The sequence below is a fragment of the Talaromyces amestolkiae genome, assembly GCF_001896365.1.
Source record: "Talaromyces amestolkiae strain CIB chromosome Unknown scaffold29.1, whole genome shotgun sequence".
NCBI classification, from domain to species: Eukaryota; Fungi; Ascomycota; class Eurotiomycetes; order Eurotiales; family Trichocomaceae; genus Talaromyces; species Talaromyces amestolkiae.
Window position 1 is genome coordinate 152969 of NW_024468065.1, and position 19025 is coordinate 171993.

The window sequence follows — 19025 nt, forward strand, 5'->3', positions numbered from 1 at the left end:
CCACCAGCGCAATAGATTTCTCGGATTTTTATCGCAGGTCGCTATTATAAGTCTATACATTAACTCGTTCGCTATCTACAGATTCTACAAGATCTGAAAATGCGCTGCTTCTATGGTGCGCATCACCTATTGGCGCCAATTTGCAAGTAGTAGCGCATTACCAGATTCCACGATTTCATCTCCGACGCTGTCCGTTCTCATTGTCTGGCAACGATAGCTTTCGGGATTATACTTCGTCCCGCGATTCAAGAAATCGCATCTTCGCGCGATATACACATACATTAAACAGATCTCAAACCACCTACAGCAAAATTGCGCATTTGAGCCCGGTCGTAATTCTCTCCTCGTCGCAGGCCATCGACCACTGGAGAGCTGGCAAAGACCTTGTACATTTTTGATTCATCCGGATAGACTACAGGATAGAAGTTGTGCCTCCGCTAGGTAGACTGGTAAGTGTGATCGATACGCTAAACCTCTTCCCTCTAACGTGTATGGAAGGCATCCATTTGTTTTCGATTTGTTACGAGACCCAGAAATTGATAGATTGTATTTCTTGCTTAATAGGTAAGAACGTCTTCTCATCACGAGCGTCATTTCATTGCTAACCAACTAATCTAGTTCCCTGTGACTTTGCACGTGCCTCAATTGAGCTAAGCAAAGTACTCATACACATACAAAATACCTTATTGCTTCGTCTACCACTCTTACGGAAACTATCCTGTCAGGTACCTTGAAAAAAAGCAAACATATCTCAATCATCATGGCCGCAGGTACAGATAAACCGATCCTGCCCTCAAAGGCTGGGGCCAACACTGCGTCTGGAACCAACGCATCCATTCGTCTAGAAAAGGGTAAACCTGGTGTCAGACGCTCCACACCAGATTCCGAAGCTCTTACATCTTCCGATGACGAGTTCGAACATCTTCACCAAGTAACGACGGCTCATACTGCGCCCATAGCAAAGCCAGCTCGTCGCACATCTTGGCTCAACGAGGTTCCCCAAAACCTACCCCGAAAGGCTTCGTTGACGACAGCAGGTTCTCTTGCGTCTCCCGGGATCCCTTCCTCGTCAGCTGCTGACCAGCCGGGTTGGGCTGCCGCTACTAGCCCTAGCCTGAACAGTTCCATGTCCTGGGGTCATGGAGGAAGCTTCCCTTGGGCTACTGGCATCTGGACATCCGAGACAAGAAAAGAACCACCACCGAGATTGACTGAATTGAGCCAGTCGCCGACAATGCCTAGTATGGCAGTCACGAGTTCCGGCGCCGATGAAATACTCAGTCCTACCGCACGGTCCATGACTGGCGAATCTTCCATTCCGTTTACTATCCCTCTTCACCCCACTCCAAAAACCTACCGATCACAGTCTTACTCCGTTGGCCAACTTGATCCAGAGACAATGAATATGATGTCAACCGCCACTACCAATCAGCTCGGCGGAGTGCGTGGCCGTCCTGGAAACCAGGTTGGAGGACTTCAGCACCGAACTTCGCGGCCTAGTATGCTGGAAGACCTTGGTCATGACCCTGCACTCTTGGGTCGCGTGCGGGAAGATGACGCTGATGATGAAGAGAATGCAAATGAACTGAACGAAACCCAATCGTACACTTCTAACCAAGCACGAACGATTGAGCAATTAACAAGAGAGAATGCTCTCTTGCGACAAGCCGCCCGTTTCGACGGAGCTCGCCTGAGAGACCGTGCTGTTTCATCCGCATCCATTAACAGTAACTACTCTCTTCAGAATGGCTTGCACAGTTTGCATCGTATCCAAGGCAGCGTACCAGAAGAGTCTGATCTTGCCGTGGAGGACTTGGATGAGCTCGGTGTTATTCCTGGGTACGGTGGCCTTCGAAACAGTGGCCGTCGAAGATTATCCGAACATTCAGCCAACCTTGAACGACAGCTCGCTGCCTTCGGCTCGGTCGAGAATAGACCTTTAGAAAATCTCAAGCGAGCCCACTGGCAGACTTCACTTGGATTTGGCAGTATTGGAGAGCTATCCCAGAGCAGGCGCCATTCGTTTGCAGATATCCCTACTAGACATGGATCAGTTGGGTCAATCGGTGAGAACCCTTCGCAAATGGGTTCTCTGGGAGGTCTCCACGATCATGAAGACGATTTCGCTAGTGCTCTTGAAGGGGCACTTTCAACACCGACAGCTGAACATCGTAGGTTTTTGCTGCTGAGTTCTCATCTATTTAGGCGCAGTTGACTGACCATGACTAGCTTCATATTATTCTTCTCGTGACCCCCTTCGTGGTGAAATGTCTCCATCTCTACATCAAGCGTACAATGTACCTCCGGCGTATGGTCGACCTCATTCAGGACTAGCACAGCCTCACCAGAACCAGCGACTGTATATCGTGACATTCAAATGCCACCGTGCAGATGTTTTTTATATACAAGAAGACACTGGACTCCAAGTCAACCCGGGTAACCTGGTGATTGTTGAAGCAGACCGTGGGACAGATCTCGGAACTATTCAGCATGCCAATGTAACCTGGCAAGAGGCGAGGGAGCTAAAAGAAAAGTTTGCAGAAGAGCACTACAAATGCTTGATGATGTTCTCTCGTCAAAACCAGGGTGGAGCATCCCATGTAGTCAATTCAAGCTTGGGAGGGCGCAGCGCTGTGGGTGGTATGAGTCCAACTGGTACCCATGGAGCTCATGAGCCTCAATCGACAGAGATCAAACCCAAGTTGATCAAGCGGCTTGCACAGAATCACGAGATTTTGACTCTTCGTGACAAAGAAGGAAATGAAGCGAAAGCCAAGCGCGTGTGCCAGCAAAAAGTCGTTGAACATAGGCTTAACATGGAGATCCTTGACGCCGAATTCCAAATGTAAGTATTTTGAGACGTACTGTCTGCTCATATGACTAATTGTCTCTAGGGACTGGAAAAAGTTGACATTCTACTATTTTGCCGACTCCTATATCAATTTCAATTCCCTGGTTACAGACCTCTTCAAAATCTACAAAACTCGGATCTGGATGTCTGCAATCAACCCAGCTTCCTTTGTCACACCAACCGCTGGGCTTCAACTTCCGGGTGTCGGGCCTGTTGGATACACTCCAGAGCCCTCGGCTGATCGTCGGCATCCTCCCGAAAGTCGAAACTACGGTATTTCGCCTTTATCCCAAACACCCCCGAATCTTCGTGAGGCTCTGGAGCGAGGTGATTTTGCCGGTGGAAATGCCGCTCTTCGCAATACTTATATCGACCAATACCAAGGGTTGGGCTCAGGTGCTCGGCAACACGACACGGCCTTTGGTCCCGGTAGTCCATCGCATGATCCGTTTTCGTCGATTCCGTCAAATGGTTATGGTTTCCTGGATTCAACAGGTTCGGACTACATTCGGGCAGCCTCTAACCAGCGGGTCGAACACCCTCAAGCAGACTGGGTTGGAGGATTCCAGGGATTGTCACTTAATTCCTGATCACCTTGAACCAACCGTGAGGTCATCTTCAATCCCCAATCCTTATTTTTCTTTCTTTGCATTTCCATTGTTTCATTTGCAGTTATAAAATTGTCCTAGATTCTCGAATTATATTTCCAAAGGGTAGATCGACGAAGAGATCTACAACCTATCCCTCCAGATACCTCATAGACTACGGTGAGACTTCGCTTTTACAATTTTCCAAAGCTGTATGAACTGATTGTGCTGCGACTGTCGATGATGTTTCTATACTTGATGACTTATACTGATGACTTTGATCGTTTCTTGTCAATTTCTCATATTCCTTGTGTTTTTCTATATTTCTTGACCATTCTTATATCTCTCACGAGTGGCGGTCGTTTTTACTTCCGATGTTTGATCTTTTTTCTTCGCTAGAGACTAAGAGGCAATATAACGATCGCACTGGACATGATTTTGTTGATTACCTAAATGACTAAACAAAAGTTATTTTCAATCCATCTCGTTCTTTAGCTCTTGAAATGGAGTGTTTACATGGTACAACCTGGCTCGTTGGTTACTTAGACTCTTTGATGAGGTTTCTCACTACGCTTAGAAATTAGATTCTAATTAGCTTACAAGATAATATAAGCACTAATGTATTAGCCCTTCTGTGCGTCCCCTGCGCGCTGAGAGACCTCGCCTTGGGGCTGAGCACTGAGATAACTTAAGACCTCTCTTTCTTCTCTTGAATCACACTTGAATTGGTCTGCCATTCTATTTGACATATATCCCAAGTTATCTTATTTTCCGATTGCTCGCTAAACCCGGGAAACTGCTATCGATATGCATCTTCTGATACTAGGGGCTACAGGTCGAACAGGGCAATATGGCTACCAATTCGCTCTGGAGCAGGGTTAGTTTTGTATGTTAACTCCGTCAGCTATGTGCTGATTAGTTTCAGGACACAACGTTACAGTCATAGTCCGCAATGCCAAAGCAATCACCTTCACCCATCCCAACTTGACCATCTTCGAAGGCTCAGTGCTATCAGAACAAGATATGGCCCACGCCTTCACAACTTCTGCCACTGCTCAAGGCCCAATCGATGCGATCCTAGGCTTCTTGAACCCTTCACGAGCATCTGAATTTCCATGGGCAAAGGTCATTGCTCCACCACGGTTACTAGTCGACTCAACCGCTATTGCGGCTCGTCTTCTCCAACATCAGGCTCATGAGTCTCCACGTCTGATTATAATGAACGCACTAGGTTCAGGAGAAAGCCGAAAAGTCACGCCATGGTTCTTCCGGGTTTTCATTGATTACAGTAATTTGAGGTATACATATGATGACCATGACGCTGTTGACGCTGAGATTGAAGAAAATTGTGGCAGCAAGGTCAAGTGGACGTTGGCACTGGCGGTGAGTTTGATGGGCGCTGGAACAAATCCAGTCAAGGCGACGTTGAATACGGAGGCTCCAGCGAGTTTGTGGATTACGAGGGAGAGCTGTGCGAGGTGGATGGTGGATGTTGCGACGGGGACGTATGGGGATGAATTTACGGGTAGGAGGGTTGGAGTGTCGAATTGATAGTATTTTTGAAATTAGACAAAGCTCGTGGTTTATTTGAAGCTGTATGTAGACTCAGCAGAGAGATGTAGAAGAATTGATTCAACAGCCAATCATATTAATGAATGTGATGCTCCTTAGTGCACGTGACATAGCCCACCATTCGTGGCTTATACCTCCTCTGATTGGTGGTCATTGTCACAACCTCGCTTCGCCTAAAATCCTTAGCGTCCCACACAGTCCACCACCAAACGACAGATCTTGAATCTTTTCTCAGCCCGTCTTTTGACCTGCGAAAAAACGACAACCACGCCGACACAACCGACGACCCCAAAACGACAAGGTATGTCATATCTTTCCGGCCATATGATTCACGATTGAATCAATTCTTTGCTCAATTCTTTGCGTTTTGCTGGATCTGACGAGTTTGTTTGTGACAGATGGGTGCCCTTAAATACGTCGAGGAGCTTCAGAAGAAGAAGCAGTCCGATATCCTTCGCTTCTTGTTGCGTGTCCGATGCTGGGAGGTGAGATTCTACGACCCTTGAATGCTTTTTTCTGCTTTTTCATTTGAGATTGCTCTATCGGAAACCTGCCGGGACATGGAGATCGAAGAAGACGAAGTCTAGGGAATACCATGAAGATATTTTCTTTTGGAGACTTTCAAACCGACGATACCCCATTGATTCTTTCTCATGGAGTATTAGGCAGTCTGAAGATTTCCAATTCTTTTTGAGAACCTCTCCTTGAGAATTCAAATCCGCTCGGTCCAGGTGGATGTGTGGCACATCGAATTGAGCAGCAGTCTTTTGCTGCTTGTGTCTTGCTATACACTCGTTGAACTTTGCTGAGAGTGCATCAATATAGCTCCGTCAACTTAATGTGATCCACCGTGCTTCCCGCCCTTCCCGCCCCGACAAGGCTCGTCGTCTCGGATACAAGGCCAAGCAGGGATACGTTATCTACCGTGTCCGTGTTCGTCGTGGTGGCCGCAAGCGCCCTGCTCCCAAGGGTGCCACCTATGGTACGTTCTTGTTTGTGCGTCGTTATCTCTTTCGAGAGAGCTAATTGTGTTTGAATAGGCAAGCCCACCAACCAGGGTATCAACCAGCTCAAGTACCAGCGCTCTCTCAAGTCCACCGCTGAGGAGCGCGTTGGTCGCCATGCCGCCAACTTGCGTGTCTTGAACTCCTACTGGATCAACCAAGACTCCACCTACAAGTACTTCGAAGTCATCTTGGTCGACCCCCAGCACAAGGCCATCCGCCGCGATCCCCGCATCAACTGGATTGTCAAGCCTGTCCACAAGGTGAGAATCATGCTACAAGGCACGACACATGAAGATTGGACTAACAAACTTATAGCACCGCGAATCTCGTGGTCTTACCGCCACCGGCAAGAAGTCCCGTGGTATCAACAAGGGTCACGGCTACACCAAGACCAACGCCGGCCGAAGAAAGACCTGGTTGCGCCACAACACCCAGAGCTACTGGCGTTACCGCTAGACGTGAGGCATCTCAACCTGGGTGGTGGACGATGGAACTATGGTACCTGGTTGCTATCTTGCACGTGTTGTGTGCTAAGATACTTCTGGAATGCTTTAGTAAAAAAATTCATTATCATTCAAAGAATGATTTCATTCTATTACTATTCTAAGGATTTCCAGCGTGTTATGATTGGTTTTAACGACAGGAGTCGTCTTATGTCTTGATTTCAAAGTGTGACGACTGAAAATAAATAAACGTCAATTGATAATATCACGTCTGCCTCTAGTCATTTAGCCTGATAAGTAGTACGTACTGTGAAAGACGAGGTTAATTAAAACCGAAGCTAGCCAGCTATCAGTTCATGCTAGATTAGTTTGCCAGCGCCAAGTGGTTCTTGTATGGACATGTCTTACCTTGAAGCCGTACTTCTTGATTCTGACAAGGCGGAGACCCACCTCTGGTCTCCTCAGTCCGGCTAGCTACTGCTACCATTCATTGTCGGTCTCAGGTACGCAACCCACTCTCCTACGCTTTTCCTTAGGTACTACTCATTCTTGAAATCAAGATTTATTCATTTTTATCCCTACCTTATCTCATTGGCAGGAGAGAAGTCGAATGTTTCACTTCGATGTGCTCGCTGTTCACTGTTTTTTATCTCGGGCCGGACCCTCCTGATTAACGTAACTCTGTCGATTCGTCTCATTCACACACAAACACATCACGTTCTTCGGACATATTCTATATCTATCAATATCGTACATATCATATCAGCATCTCTGGTCAACGCTCGGGAAAGGTGGATAGGTGACGTTTCGGTACACTCGCTATTGTGTCCGATACTACCTCCGCGCTTCGATTTCTTGCTTCTTGTCTGCATGCGGTAACCACAGCATCGCAACATCGCAACGCCAGATCAAAAGCTTGATTTAACCTCTAATAAGCTGGCACGAATTACTTGACGCTTAATCGTATGACACAATCGAGCTGGTATCGAGACAAAAAAGAACGAACGGATAATATACAGACAGAAGAAAGGTTGAAATAGAAAGGATATCGACATTGTCAGCAAAATACATGCATCGTCCACATGCCGACGTGGCCCTCTCGAATTCTTCCGAGCACGTCGTCGCCGAGCTCGCATTCCAATCCGGCTCATGCGCCGCCGCCGCCGCCTCCGTCTTCTACTCATCGCAACCCGATTGACGCGAATCGAACTGCAATCACTGCGATAGACTACAATGTGCCCATTCTCTTCCCAACCGGAGCGCCTGCGGCGACGACGAATACTTCGGCATCGACTTCGCGAGCTAGACGTCAAACTCATGCCCGATCTACGAGTCAACCGTTCCCCTCGCTGATGAATTTCAATGCACCTCGGAAGCCCGAGAAGAAATTCACGAAACGTGACTTTGGACTTGACTTGGATTTCGATTTTGAAGATGATGGTGTTTCAGCAATTGGATTAGATCAGGCGCGGAGTGCCGGCGTTGAAATGTTGACTGGAAAATGTATCACATGCAATTCGACTTGTCGTTGGCCGCGACACGTTCAAACCTTCAGGTGCACGATCTGTTTGACTGTAAATGACCTTGAGCCACGACCAGCTACAATTATAAGAGATCGGTATGATGCCGTGGAAGATGATGATCGTCCGCCACCTCCGCCGCCTAAAAATGATTCCCCTGAACTTCCACCTGGTATGTGAATTGGGCCTGAGAGATTCATACATGTTCTGACCTAACAAATAGCTCCTATATCAATTGAGGAGACAAGGCGGATTGCGGAGACTTGTCTGCTCAAGTTTCTTCAAAGCCGCTTATCTGGCAAAGAACTGAAATCTGTACAGCCGGACCAGCAACATGGCGAAACCAGCAATAGACGACAAGAGCCGAAATCGGACGAAAAGCGACCTGCGCCCACAAACGATTCATCTGCGATTGCAGGTACCAGATTCCTCTCACCACCTACTAGTGGTTCAGGATACATGGACCGAAACGATGGACGCACAATGCGTGTTCGCTCGAGTTCAGACACGCCGCCCATGTCACGAAGAAGAGGCCACTCTGCACAAGGCAGAGAACACTCCCCTTTGCGCGTGAAGACAGAACTGAAGACAGAACCTGCAAATTCCAGAAGTCGCTCTGAGACCCGGCCGTCCATTTTTAGAACACTGGAGGAGTATATCATCAAATCCTTCGCAGGTTGCGACTGCCTCAACAATTCTTTCATGACTCCTAGTGCTCTCCGTTCCATGTCAAATGTCGGGCTTGAGCCACCAAAACAGCCTATCCAACGTGAGAATGTACCTGTCCAACAGCAAGAGAATGTGCTATCTCCGAAGTCTCCTACCTCTGAAACAGTCATGTTTCCAGAGATCGACCCGAAGATGCTACTTCTGGGCGATTTGGCCGAAAATTCCTCGTGGTGGATGGGCGGCCGGCCGCGCCGTCATGAGGTCAAGGATGCCGTTCCAGCAAAGCGAGAGAAATCGCCTCTCCGATCGAAGTCCATTGTCACGACCAAGTCGCCTAGAATCAACTGGGAAGCGGTAGTTGAGTGGTATCGGCTGATCGTACATGTCGGGGAGAATTGGAGAGAAGTTTGGAACAACCTCAAGTCAGAGGCGCAAAATCCTGGTAGTGAAGGTCAAAAGGAATCAGACACGACGGTGGATTTGGGCTCGATAGACAGAGATATCGCCGAAGCCCGAGTGCACGCGCAGAAGACCTTGTTGAAGGCTACGGAGAATTTATTGAAGCGTCCCCGACGTCCGCTACGCCGCCCTGAATCGGCTAGATTCCTACTCATATTACTTGCGAACCCTCTGCTTGTCTACACAAATATTGGCACACCACCGGTATCAAGCCTACTTTCGCCGGATGCCGTTGCAGACAGTCAAAAATCGATTCCCAATTTCAGCAGAAGATATGGATCCAGCGAACGGAAGCCAACGACGTCTTCCTCGAGTAGGTCCGGTAGCCTTGGCCATCATTCTGGAATCATCAAAAGGATTTTAGGTCTTCTCGGGAATCTGCCAAATGACTGCCATCACTATCTGGTTGGGTGGTTTGCGCGCTTTTCTAAAAGCCAGTTTGAGACATTGGTAGGCCTCGTCGGTCGTTTTGTTACATATCGGTTAAGCAGACAGCATGGCCGTCACCGTAGCGAGTCAGGACATGCTATCAACGGACTGGTTCCGAATATTCCGGGCGGGATTGAGAGCTCACCCGCCCATTTGCATGCGGTACTTCATGAATCGCGCCAGTCGAATCAGCCCAACGAGGAGAACACTCGTCGTCGAATGATATACAATACAGAGGACTGGCAGATTCGGGCAGCAGCCCGGGTAATGGCATTACTATTTGCGGCAAACAATCATACATCGAGCTCGGTACACAAACGAGATGCTCTTCTCCCTCAGGATTACAACAATTCAACGGCGCCTCTTATCTCGCTGCATAAAAAAAGTGGTTCGACCATGATACCTTTGAATACATTCTACAACACACTATTAGATTTTTCAGATCTTGTCTCGGATTTTGAAGCCTGGGAGTCACGAACTGCCAGATTTTCGTTTTGTCAATACCCTTTCTTCCTGAGCATCGCTGCAAAGAGCCGGATTCTGGAACACGATGCCCGTCGTCAAATGAGTATCAAGGCCCGGGAGGCCTTTTTGGACAGCATCTTAAATCGCAAGGATGTGAGTCAGTATCTGAACCTGAAGGTGCGGCGTGACTGTCTTGTTGAGGATAGCTTGAGAGGAGTCAGCGAGGTGGTTGGCGCAGGGTCGGAAGACATCAAGAAAAGTCTGCGAATTGAGTTTATAGGCGAGGAAGGGGTTGACGCAGGTGGTCTTCGGAAGGAGTGGTTTCTACTGCTCGTCAGGGAGGTCTTTGACCCTAATCATGGTATGCACGATATCTACGGAGGTTTATGCAAATAACAAGCTGACGTTATAGCAGGACTGTTTGTTTATGATGATGACTCGCAATTTTGCTACTTCAACCCCTATTGCTTTGAATCGTCAGAGCAGTTTTTCCTAGTGGGAGTCCTTCTGGGCCTAGCAATATACAACTCCACTATACTTGATGTTGCACTGCCACCATTTGCCTTCAAGAAGCTCCTCGCCGCAGCACCATCTACAAGTATACCGGCAGCTGCACAAAGGCAACCACATAACTCATCATTAGATGATCTGGCCGAGTACCGACCCGCTCTCGCCAAGGGACTACGTGCACTTCTCGACTTTGACGGCGACGTCCAGGAGACTTTTTGTTACGACTTTGTCGCACAGGTAGACAAATACGGGCAGGCAGTCAACGTACCGCTGTGCCCGAACGGAGAAAAGAAGCCCGTCACAAACACAAATCGCCAAGAATTCGTTAGTCTGTATGTTCAATATTTGCTCGACACAGCAGTCCAAAGACAGTTCGAGCCTTTTAAAAGAGGGTTCTATACAGTTTGTGGCGGTAACGCACTCGCATTGTTCCGACCGGAAGAGATCGAACTGATGGTCCGTGGTTCGGATGAGCCTCTGGACGTCCCTACCCTCCGCGCAGTAGCCACATACGAGAACTGGCCACAATCCAAAAGCAAAGACATAAACGCAGAAACCGTACCCATCTCAGAACCAACAATAACCTGGTTCTGGGACTTTCTCGCCCGCTCCACACCTCAAAACCAGCGGAAATTGCTCTCGTTTGTGACGGGCAGTGACCGTATCCCAGCCACCGGAGCCGCAAGCTTGAGTATGCGAATCTCGTGTCTGGGTGAGGACTCGACTCGATATCCGATTGCCCATACCTGTTTCAACAAGCTAGGACTTTTTCGGTATAGTTCTAGACAGAAATTGGAGAGGATGCTTTGGGATGCGATTTGTAATAGTGAGGGGTTTGGGTTGAAGTGATTCTCTATTTGTGATTTACGTTATGGGTGTTTACGTACAGAAAGAATATGTAAACGCATACCAATCAAGTTACTCTGTCATTAGGGTTAATTCAACCACATTTGAGAGTATCGTGTCTATAACAATTAACGATATAATGCTTTTTTACATACTTACATTGAACAGGACAAAAACCAGATTGTGCTCCATGAAACAGTGAGCATCCTCGCTCGACTCCCTGCATGAACTACAAAACGTGCATATATGGTGAAACGAACTTCGCCTTCGTGATCAAGCCATCCATGTGAGGTAGCCCTCAGGAGAAAGAAAAAAGAAACTGGTTGTCTATGATTAAGCTGGTGATCAATAACATCTTTCTAAAAGGTATACGTAGTATGGCAGGKTGACATCGCTACAATCAAATCGAGTCTGGAGAATATGGAACTCCGGATCTGAGTGCTGCAGTATTCACCGCTGCTTCTCTTTCTCTTTCTCATTCGAAGGTTTTGTGTCTGAATGCACTGGTTTGAGTTTCGAGTCGACGCATGCATGTCCGCAGATAGGTCAAATATGTCAATACGTATATACGTATCTGTGGACAAAGTTTCATGTGGTAGCGACACATGATCGCAGCCCGATGCCAAAAGAAGAGAGATCCGGGGTACATGAGTCCACCTCGTTTTTACTCCGATTAATGGAGTGGTCATTTGGTGATGAGATGTTCATGTTTCGTAGTCTGTACGTACAACTCGTAAAATTTAAGCCCCTTGCATGAAATACGAGAACGAGAGTTTATACGTGAGACTGGTATCGTTTCGAATTATCGACCGAGTATATACCGGGACCAGGGAGATATATGCATCAATGCTTACTCATTCAGCCTATTAAAAAAAAAGGACTGGTAAAACTACGTTTCGGTGTATAACACTACGCAGACTTAAACAAATCATAATGAACGTTAAAAGGTATCAATTGGTACAGCCTAGTCGTTTCATCCATAAACGAGCGCCGAATGACAAATAGCTTCGTAGACCACCAATCACCATAAGCAGAAGCAGAACCGAAATCAATCCGAGAAATGCATGCTAAAAGGGAGTGGTCTGGTTTTTTGTGTGTAATATGTACACCGAAAGAAAGAGAGTAAAGGTCCTAAGCCTTGACACAGTATTCGTAGCCCAGCCACAAATTCGAGCACACTGCATCCAGACCTGAATTCCAGTCCTCGAACTGAGATGCCGTGATGCCGATGTCGCTTTCAACTTCGAGGCAGTACTCGCCGGAGACGACAAGAGTCCATTGCTGGCAGGTTGATACGGCGCCGGGGTAGACGGGACCGGTCAGAGTGGTGGTAGCGGAGGAAGTAGCAGATGAAGTAGCACTAGCAGACGCAGCAGCTGAGGTTGCGGCAGGAGGAGTGGTAGTTGTGGTAGTGGTAGTAGTAGGTGCAGCAACTGGTTTTGTGTCCGTGGGAGTGGCGGTGGGCGCAGCAGTGGTTGTAGGGTCTAGAGAAACGGTGATACTGCTGATGGCAGGGGCAGTAGAAGTGGCAGAGGCAACAGGAGCAGTGGTAGTTCCACTTGAAGCACTGCCATCATTTCCAGATACGAATGTGCCAGAACTGGTGAGGTCTTGAACTACACTCGATACGCAGCTGGATGTACCCGTAGACCACCCCAAGAGACGGTTGGCAATATCGGAGGCATAACAAGCTGTGGCACCACCTTGACCCAGGTTGAGATCAGAGGCGAGGGATCCAGAGTTGTACATTCGTGCTGCCCTGTAGTATTCGGTCGCACCGTCGGCTCCGTATGTTGCTATAGCTTGTGCGATAAGTTGCTTGAGACCATCTCCATCAGCTGTGCCCGTAGTGCCATCCTCGATCATTTGGGTAATTTCGCTAGAGGGGCAGGGAGAAAGAGGGGTTCCAGTGTTGCATGTTCCTTTGCCGTTGTGGGATTGCATGAGACCTGGGTTGTTGACGCCGTTGTTTGTGCCACCTACTCGCACACAACCAGTGCTTTCCTGCATGACAATAGCGAGAATGAAACGTGCGTCAACGCCGCTGGATGCAGAAACGGACTGGATAGCGCTATTGATGCTGTTGATCTCATCATCAGAATCGTTTTCGAAGCCAAAGTTAGTACAGCTCGCGGACATGGTCGCCTTATTGGCGGCGAACATCTCATCGTAGGTTGCGACCCAGTCATTGATGGATGGCCATCCAGCAGTGGTCGTTCCATCGCCACCAAAGACAGTGTAAGAGGACGAAGAACGAGTTTGTAAAGACTGAACATCTGCTACTGCAACATCGCGAGAGAGAAGGGATGGAACCGGAGCCCCAAAAATGAGTGCTGGTAGGCTGCCGGCAGCCAAGATCTGAAGACAGTTAGTTGCGTGATCTCTGGTAGTGTCGTAGGGGAAATACGTACAGAAAGAATGACAGACATGATGTCCGAAAAAAACGAAAAAAGGAGTGTGAGGGAGTGGAAGAAGTCTCGCTTGCTTACCAGAAAGAAGAAAAAGAAGAAAAAGAAGAGCCGCTGGGCATGACTGGGTTTTATTGTATCGTCGGAGCCCTAACGTGCCTCCTCGTCTACTCCATAGTAGTAGTTAGTGTCCAGCCTCAACCCCCTCACCTGAAACAATCCGTTTGCTGCGGGCAACTCCGTTTGCATCTCGATGGGGAAAGTGTTCAATATTCAGCCAGGGCAGGTACTGTTTAATGTGCTCACGATGAGACGATTTATTGGTTGGTGCAGATCTAGGCAGGGGCAAGCCAATGACAGCAACCATCCGAGCGATGGGCGCGCGCGATGAAACAACCGAGAGGCTTTAGTTTAGCTGAGCGCCGCCACTCAACCCACCGACAGGCTGTTTAGCAGTGTTGGATGGCTTATCGGCCTAGTGCGTGGTTCCCCGCATCGCATTGATTGGCGATGCCACCGAGTCCAGGAGGGAAAAGAACACGGAAAAGATCCAGGAACAAAAGTTAATTACTATGTACGGCGACGGAGGATATTCGACAAAGAAAGATGAGCGGACCCGGTAGGGCACGCTCCTTCCGCGAAAAAATGAGACGTCCTTAATTAGAAGATTAATTAGCAATGGGAAATGACCAAGGACAATTTACAGTGTTACACTTATACATGTTAATCTGTTTATTTTAATGCAGCAGTCACGTGGCAGCCAAGTCGTAGCCCAGCCACACCGACTCAGCCACTTTTCATCACCGAATAGAGAAAGAGCACCTGCATATTGTCCCTTTCCTTACTTCAACATACTCGAGTATACATTCTGTATGATGGCTGGCCAGAATGATTTTAACACAATTAAGACTCACGGCAGCTGGAAGGCTGGTCAAGACTCCAGATTCATACAGGTACCATGGATCGTTCCCACCAACCAGATCGTTCTAAAGCGACTCAACATGACTCATGGTGAGTAGCGAATCTGGATCATTGACGTCGTTTATATAAGAATATTGGTCAGGTCTAGATGAGCATCATGCCTGTCGAACTGCCAAATGAGATCACATCAAAATGGCTGGGCAGTCAAATCATGCTATCGTCTACGGCGCATCGGGATTGATCGGCTGGGCCATCGTCAACCAGATCTTGAAACCGTACCCTCATGCCGGCACATTCTCAAAAGTCACTGCAGTCACAAATCGTCCATTGAATTTGTCCGAAACTTTTTGGCCACAAGCGACTTCCCAACGGCCTGACCTGGAACTCGTTTCTGGAATTGATATTGGTCAAGAAGATGAGACTCTTGTGGCCAGTGCGTTGAAGTCCACGGTGAAGGATGTCGAGAAGATTACTCATGTCTTTTACTTGGGTATGCACCTGCCGCTTTATGCGCTTGAATGCACAAAGCTGATCATATAAGTTTTCGCTGCAAATGACGACAATCTCAAGGAGGTTGAGATCAATCAACGAATGTTCACGAATGTCGTTCATGCCCATAACAAGCTAAGCCCTAACCTAAAATTTGTTACATTCCCCGGTGGCACTCGAGTAAGCATAATCCTATTACGTGTATCATTCATCTGTACTAATTTGATCCAGGGTTATGGGATCTATGTCCCCGGAGGCACCTTTACGCCTCCATTGCGCGAGGAAATGGTGAATTATCTTCCCCACGACTATGCTAAGACGGTAGTATATCCCATATACCGTGAGATCCTGAATGTTGAAAGTCAAGGAAAGAGCTGGACGTGGTGTGAAGTCTGTCCAGATGCCATTGTAAGCTCTTTTCCATCACGGACATGTGCGCTGCTGACATTACAAGGTCGGCTTTACTCCCAACGGATCCCAATTTAGTTTAGCTCTACATTGGGCTCAATACCTGTCACTGTATGCTTATAACCATGGCATCGGCCCTGGTGCGCAGGAGTCAAAACCCATGCCGGCAGAAGTCCCTTTTCCAGGCAACATTAGCTGCGCCAACTCATTGTTCTCGCCGGTTTCTAGTCAAAGAATGGCTCGCTTCATGATATTTGCCTCTTTGCATCCTGAAACTTGCGGCGGTGGTCGACTATTCAACATCGCCGACACCCAGGTGCCGTGCAAATATGGCGTACTCTGGCCCCGACTAGCGGCATGGTTCGGTCTCAAGGGCACAGGAGCAGCTGAAGTTTCAACAGCAGAAGATAACGCACTGAAGGTCGGCGAGCTTTCAAAAACCAGTGGAACAGCTTTGACGCCCGGAGAGTATGTCGCCAAGTATCGAGATATTTTTACTCGGCAAGGTCGCCCAGAAGCAGCCAGTAAAGGTGTGGGATACGGCAGCCGACAATTGGATAGTGTGGGATACTGGCTGACGTTTGACCGTCAATTGAGCTTGGACAGATTGAAGGAGACTGGATTTGAAAGGGATCAAGACCCGTTTGAGGGATGGCTGGAGAGCTTTGAGATGTTTCGCGAGGCTGGCTTGATTCTCTAGATGTTTCCTCGGACGTCGTCAGCTAGCCTCAGGCCGGTCTTGTTTAGTAAAAAGTACGATGACTTCGTGTTGACATTCGTTGAGCATTAGGATACGGGTGTACATATCATATGAAAAAAAAAAAAAAACTAAAAATAAAATATCATTGGGTGGTTCTGCAGTGTACAGTAATTCTGAGTTTACTCCTTCATCCCTTGCCTGAACACATTTACGTACATGGAGTACTGACCTTCTCTTTTCTTACAGCGCCTTCTTCAGCACTAATACGCACGCATCACTAATCATATGAGCCAAGTCTATCTCGAGTTGATCCGAGTCTTCTTTCTCTGTCTTTATTAGAACGAACACAGGAGTATCACAAACCACAATCCCACACCGAACACCCCTAATTACTAGATAATCAACCATTCGTTCTTCTTCCCCCTCGTACAAGGCTTTCTTGATTGACCGGAAATCGACACCGGACACCGTGGTTGAGAGTCGGTAAGCGAAGGGTTCGTGCGAGGTCAACAAATAAGTTTAATCAAAAGACGCTGGGTTGTTTTCCTGTCAGACATGAAAGTCGCTGTTGGCCAAATGAGGGGCTGCATGGCTTGCTCAGTTTGAAATCGAATGTTGGGATGTTCCAAGCATACGGTATGCGTATTTCAGATAATGGTACAACCGTAACATACTGACATTACGGCTAATTAGCGGTAGATAGCGCCCGGGAAGTGACGTAGGGGCGTTTTGGGCGTTTTGTTGGCGTACGAACTGTAAGTTTTGTATCCACCGGGCACCTTCCCCAGGTTCAGTCGAAACATTGAGAAAGGCATTTAATACTTCTCTTCCCCTTTCTCTTTTCATTCTCTTTGTACCTCCCTCAATCATCTCCTCTTAGCGAATCCTCCGTCTCTGTGATTCCAGGTAAGCAATTGAGAAGATTGAGTTGCTGCATGACATTTGCCTAGACTGCTCGTCCCCCCACTTAGCAGCCAAAGCGGGGGATGGTCCTGCCCTGCCCTGCTTGCCAAACAAACTGACATCACCAGCTCTGCGTTACTAACAACGTTGCATTCAACAGAGCCTTTTTTTTTCGCGTCGTCTTCAAATATCCTCCATCATCCAGCACGCACACAAACAAATCTCTTGAAGAGAAAATCGACCTCACACACTCGCAAGAATGGCGTCCGTTCCCAAGACCATGAAAGCTCTCCAGTAAGTGAACACGTGCTTTTTTCATATCTCAGATAACAATTGTTACCCCTCCGTGCTAATACCACGTTTTTGTGGCTGGCAGATACTCGAAGCCAGAGGAATTCGAAATCGTCGAAATCCCTGTGCCCACTCTTCGCGACAACGATGTCTTGGTATGCGTACCCGTAGTTTCTGATCTTGCTATCGGAATTATCTGTGGCCAGTGTTTTGCTCGTGTTGTAGCAAATTTGCTGACTTGTGATACGATCTGGTAGATCAAAGTCAAGGCTTGCGGTGTTTGCGGTACTGATTTGCACATTCACGAGGGTGAATTTCTTGCCAAGGTAATGCGACTCGTTCAACTGGGTAGAGAGCGTATGCTAACATGCTTCTGTGGTAGTTCCCTCTTGTCCCTGGTATGCTTTTACCTCATGAATCAAATCGTCTGAACAATATTAATCATTGTAGGTCATGAAACCGTTGGTGTCGTTGCTGCTGTTGGACCCAAGGTCAAGGGTTTCGAGCTCGGGGAACGTGTCGTTGCCGACAACTCTGAGCTCTGCGGTGAATGCTTCTATTGCCGCCGTGGTGAGGAGCTGCTCTGCGAGCACTTTGAAGCTCATGGCGTTACCATGAACGGCGGTTTCGCCGAGTACTGCGCATATCCTGGTGAGTCTTTTGTCACTGTCCTCTGAAAGGCCGTCACTAATTTGTTCAGCCGGTCGTGTCTTTAAGATCAAGAACCTTAGCGACGTTGATGCCACCCTTCTCGAACCCGCTTCTTGCGCCGCGCACGGATTGGACAAGATTGCACCTAAGATGGGCTCTTCCGTCCTCATGTTCGGTGCCGGCCCTACCGGTCTTGTCCTCTCCCAGATGTTGCGCCAAAACGGTGGTTGCCACGTTGTCGTTGCTGCCCCTGAGGGTTTGAAGATGGACTTGGCCAAGAAGCTTGGTGCTGGTGACGAATACATTTCTCTCTCGCGTTCCAACCCCGAGGTTCAGTTCGAGAAGCTGAAGAGCGAGAACCCTTACGGGTTCGACATTGTCATCGAGGCCACCGGTAGCGTCAAGATCCTTGAGGACTCCATCAACTACGTCCGTCGTGGTGGTAAGCTCGTCGTGTACGGCGTGTATGCTAACAAGGACCGCGTCAGCTGGCCCCCTAGCAAGATCTGTAAGTCTTCTTATTCGATGTGAAAAATTAATGCTGATGTTTCCATAGTCGGTGACGAAATCACCATTCTCGGTTCTTTCTCAGAGACCTACAAGTTCCCTGCCGCCATTGACTACCTTGACCGAGGCAAGGTCAAGGTTGACGGCATCGTCAACAAGACCTTCAAGCTCGAGCAGTGGGCCGAGTGCTTGGAGGCCATGCGTAACAAGAGCGCCATCAAGGCTGCTATCACTTTTGATTAGTTGTCGATCATTTGAAAATCCATCTTTTGATTAGACATTAGACATCGTGTCGAATTTTTGATGTTCTCATGTCTCCTGCTTGGATACTGCGTTGATAATACCATACATTAGCGATAATGATGATGAAAATGAATGATTTCAATTAA

The 19025-nt window shown here is 48.0% G+C and overlaps 6 protein-coding genes across 6 annotated transcripts; 5 read left to right on the top strand and 1 right to left on the bottom strand.

Moving 5' to 3' along the window:
- Positions 1-760: 760 nt before the first annotated feature.
- On the top strand, positions 761-3441 carry BHQ10_010107 (uncharacterized protein; the record flags this gene model as incomplete). The annotated part of the gene is made up of 3 exons (XM_040872701.1): positions 761-2171; positions 2230-2845; positions 2895-3441. The coding sequence occupies 3 exons, from the start codon at positions 761-763 to the stop codon at positions 3439-3441; spliced, it is 2574 nt and encodes an 857-aa protein (XP_040738609.1).
- An 804-nt stretch (positions 3442-4245) lies between these two features.
- Positions 4246-6473, top strand: BHQ10_010108 (uncharacterized protein; the record flags this gene model as incomplete). Its single annotated transcript, XM_040872702.1, has 7 exons — positions 4246-4315; positions 4364-4963; positions 5008-5033; positions 5409-5495; positions 5836-5992; positions 6051-6277; positions 6333-6473. 7 exons carry the CDS (start codon positions 4246-4248, stop codon positions 6471-6473), a joined length of 1308 nt encoding a protein of 435 aa, XP_040738610.1.
- Positions 6474-7542: 1069 nt separating this feature from the next.
- On the top strand, positions 7543-11361 carry BHQ10_010109 (uncharacterized protein; the record flags this gene model as incomplete). Its single annotated transcript, XM_040872703.1, has 4 exons — positions 7543-8015; positions 8073-8152; positions 8204-10363; positions 10418-11361. 4 exons carry the CDS (start codon positions 7543-7545, stop codon positions 11359-11361), a joined length of 3657 nt encoding a protein of 1218 aa, XP_040738611.1.
- A 1128-nt stretch (positions 11362-12489) lies between these two features.
- On the bottom strand, positions 12490-13787 carry BHQ10_010110 (uncharacterized protein; the record flags this gene model as incomplete). The annotated part of the gene is made up of 2 exons (XM_040872705.1): positions 12490-13716; positions 13770-13787. 2 exons carry the CDS (start codon positions 13785-13787, stop codon positions 12490-12492), a joined length of 1245 nt encoding a protein of 414 aa, XP_040738612.1.
- Positions 13788-14879: 1092 nt separating this feature from the next.
- On the top strand, positions 14880-16284 carry BHQ10_010111 (uncharacterized protein; the record flags this gene model as incomplete). The annotated part of the gene is made up of 4 exons (XM_040872706.1): positions 14880-15177; positions 15229-15356; positions 15408-15584; positions 15631-16284. 4 exons carry the CDS (start codon positions 14880-14882, stop codon positions 16282-16284), a joined length of 1257 nt encoding a protein of 418 aa, XP_040738613.1.
- A 1162-nt stretch (positions 16285-17446) lies between these two features.
- BHQ10_010112 (uncharacterized protein) lies at positions 17447-18879 on the top strand (the record flags this gene model as incomplete). The annotated part of the gene is made up of 7 exons (XM_040872707.1): positions 17447-17481; positions 17564-17633; positions 17736-17804; positions 17861-17876; positions 17929-18129; positions 18179-18637; positions 18686-18879. The coding sequence occupies 7 exons, from the start codon at positions 17447-17449 to the stop codon at positions 18877-18879; spliced, it is 1044 nt and encodes a 347-aa protein (XP_040738614.1).
- Between the last annotated feature and the right edge of the window lie 146 nt (positions 18880-19025).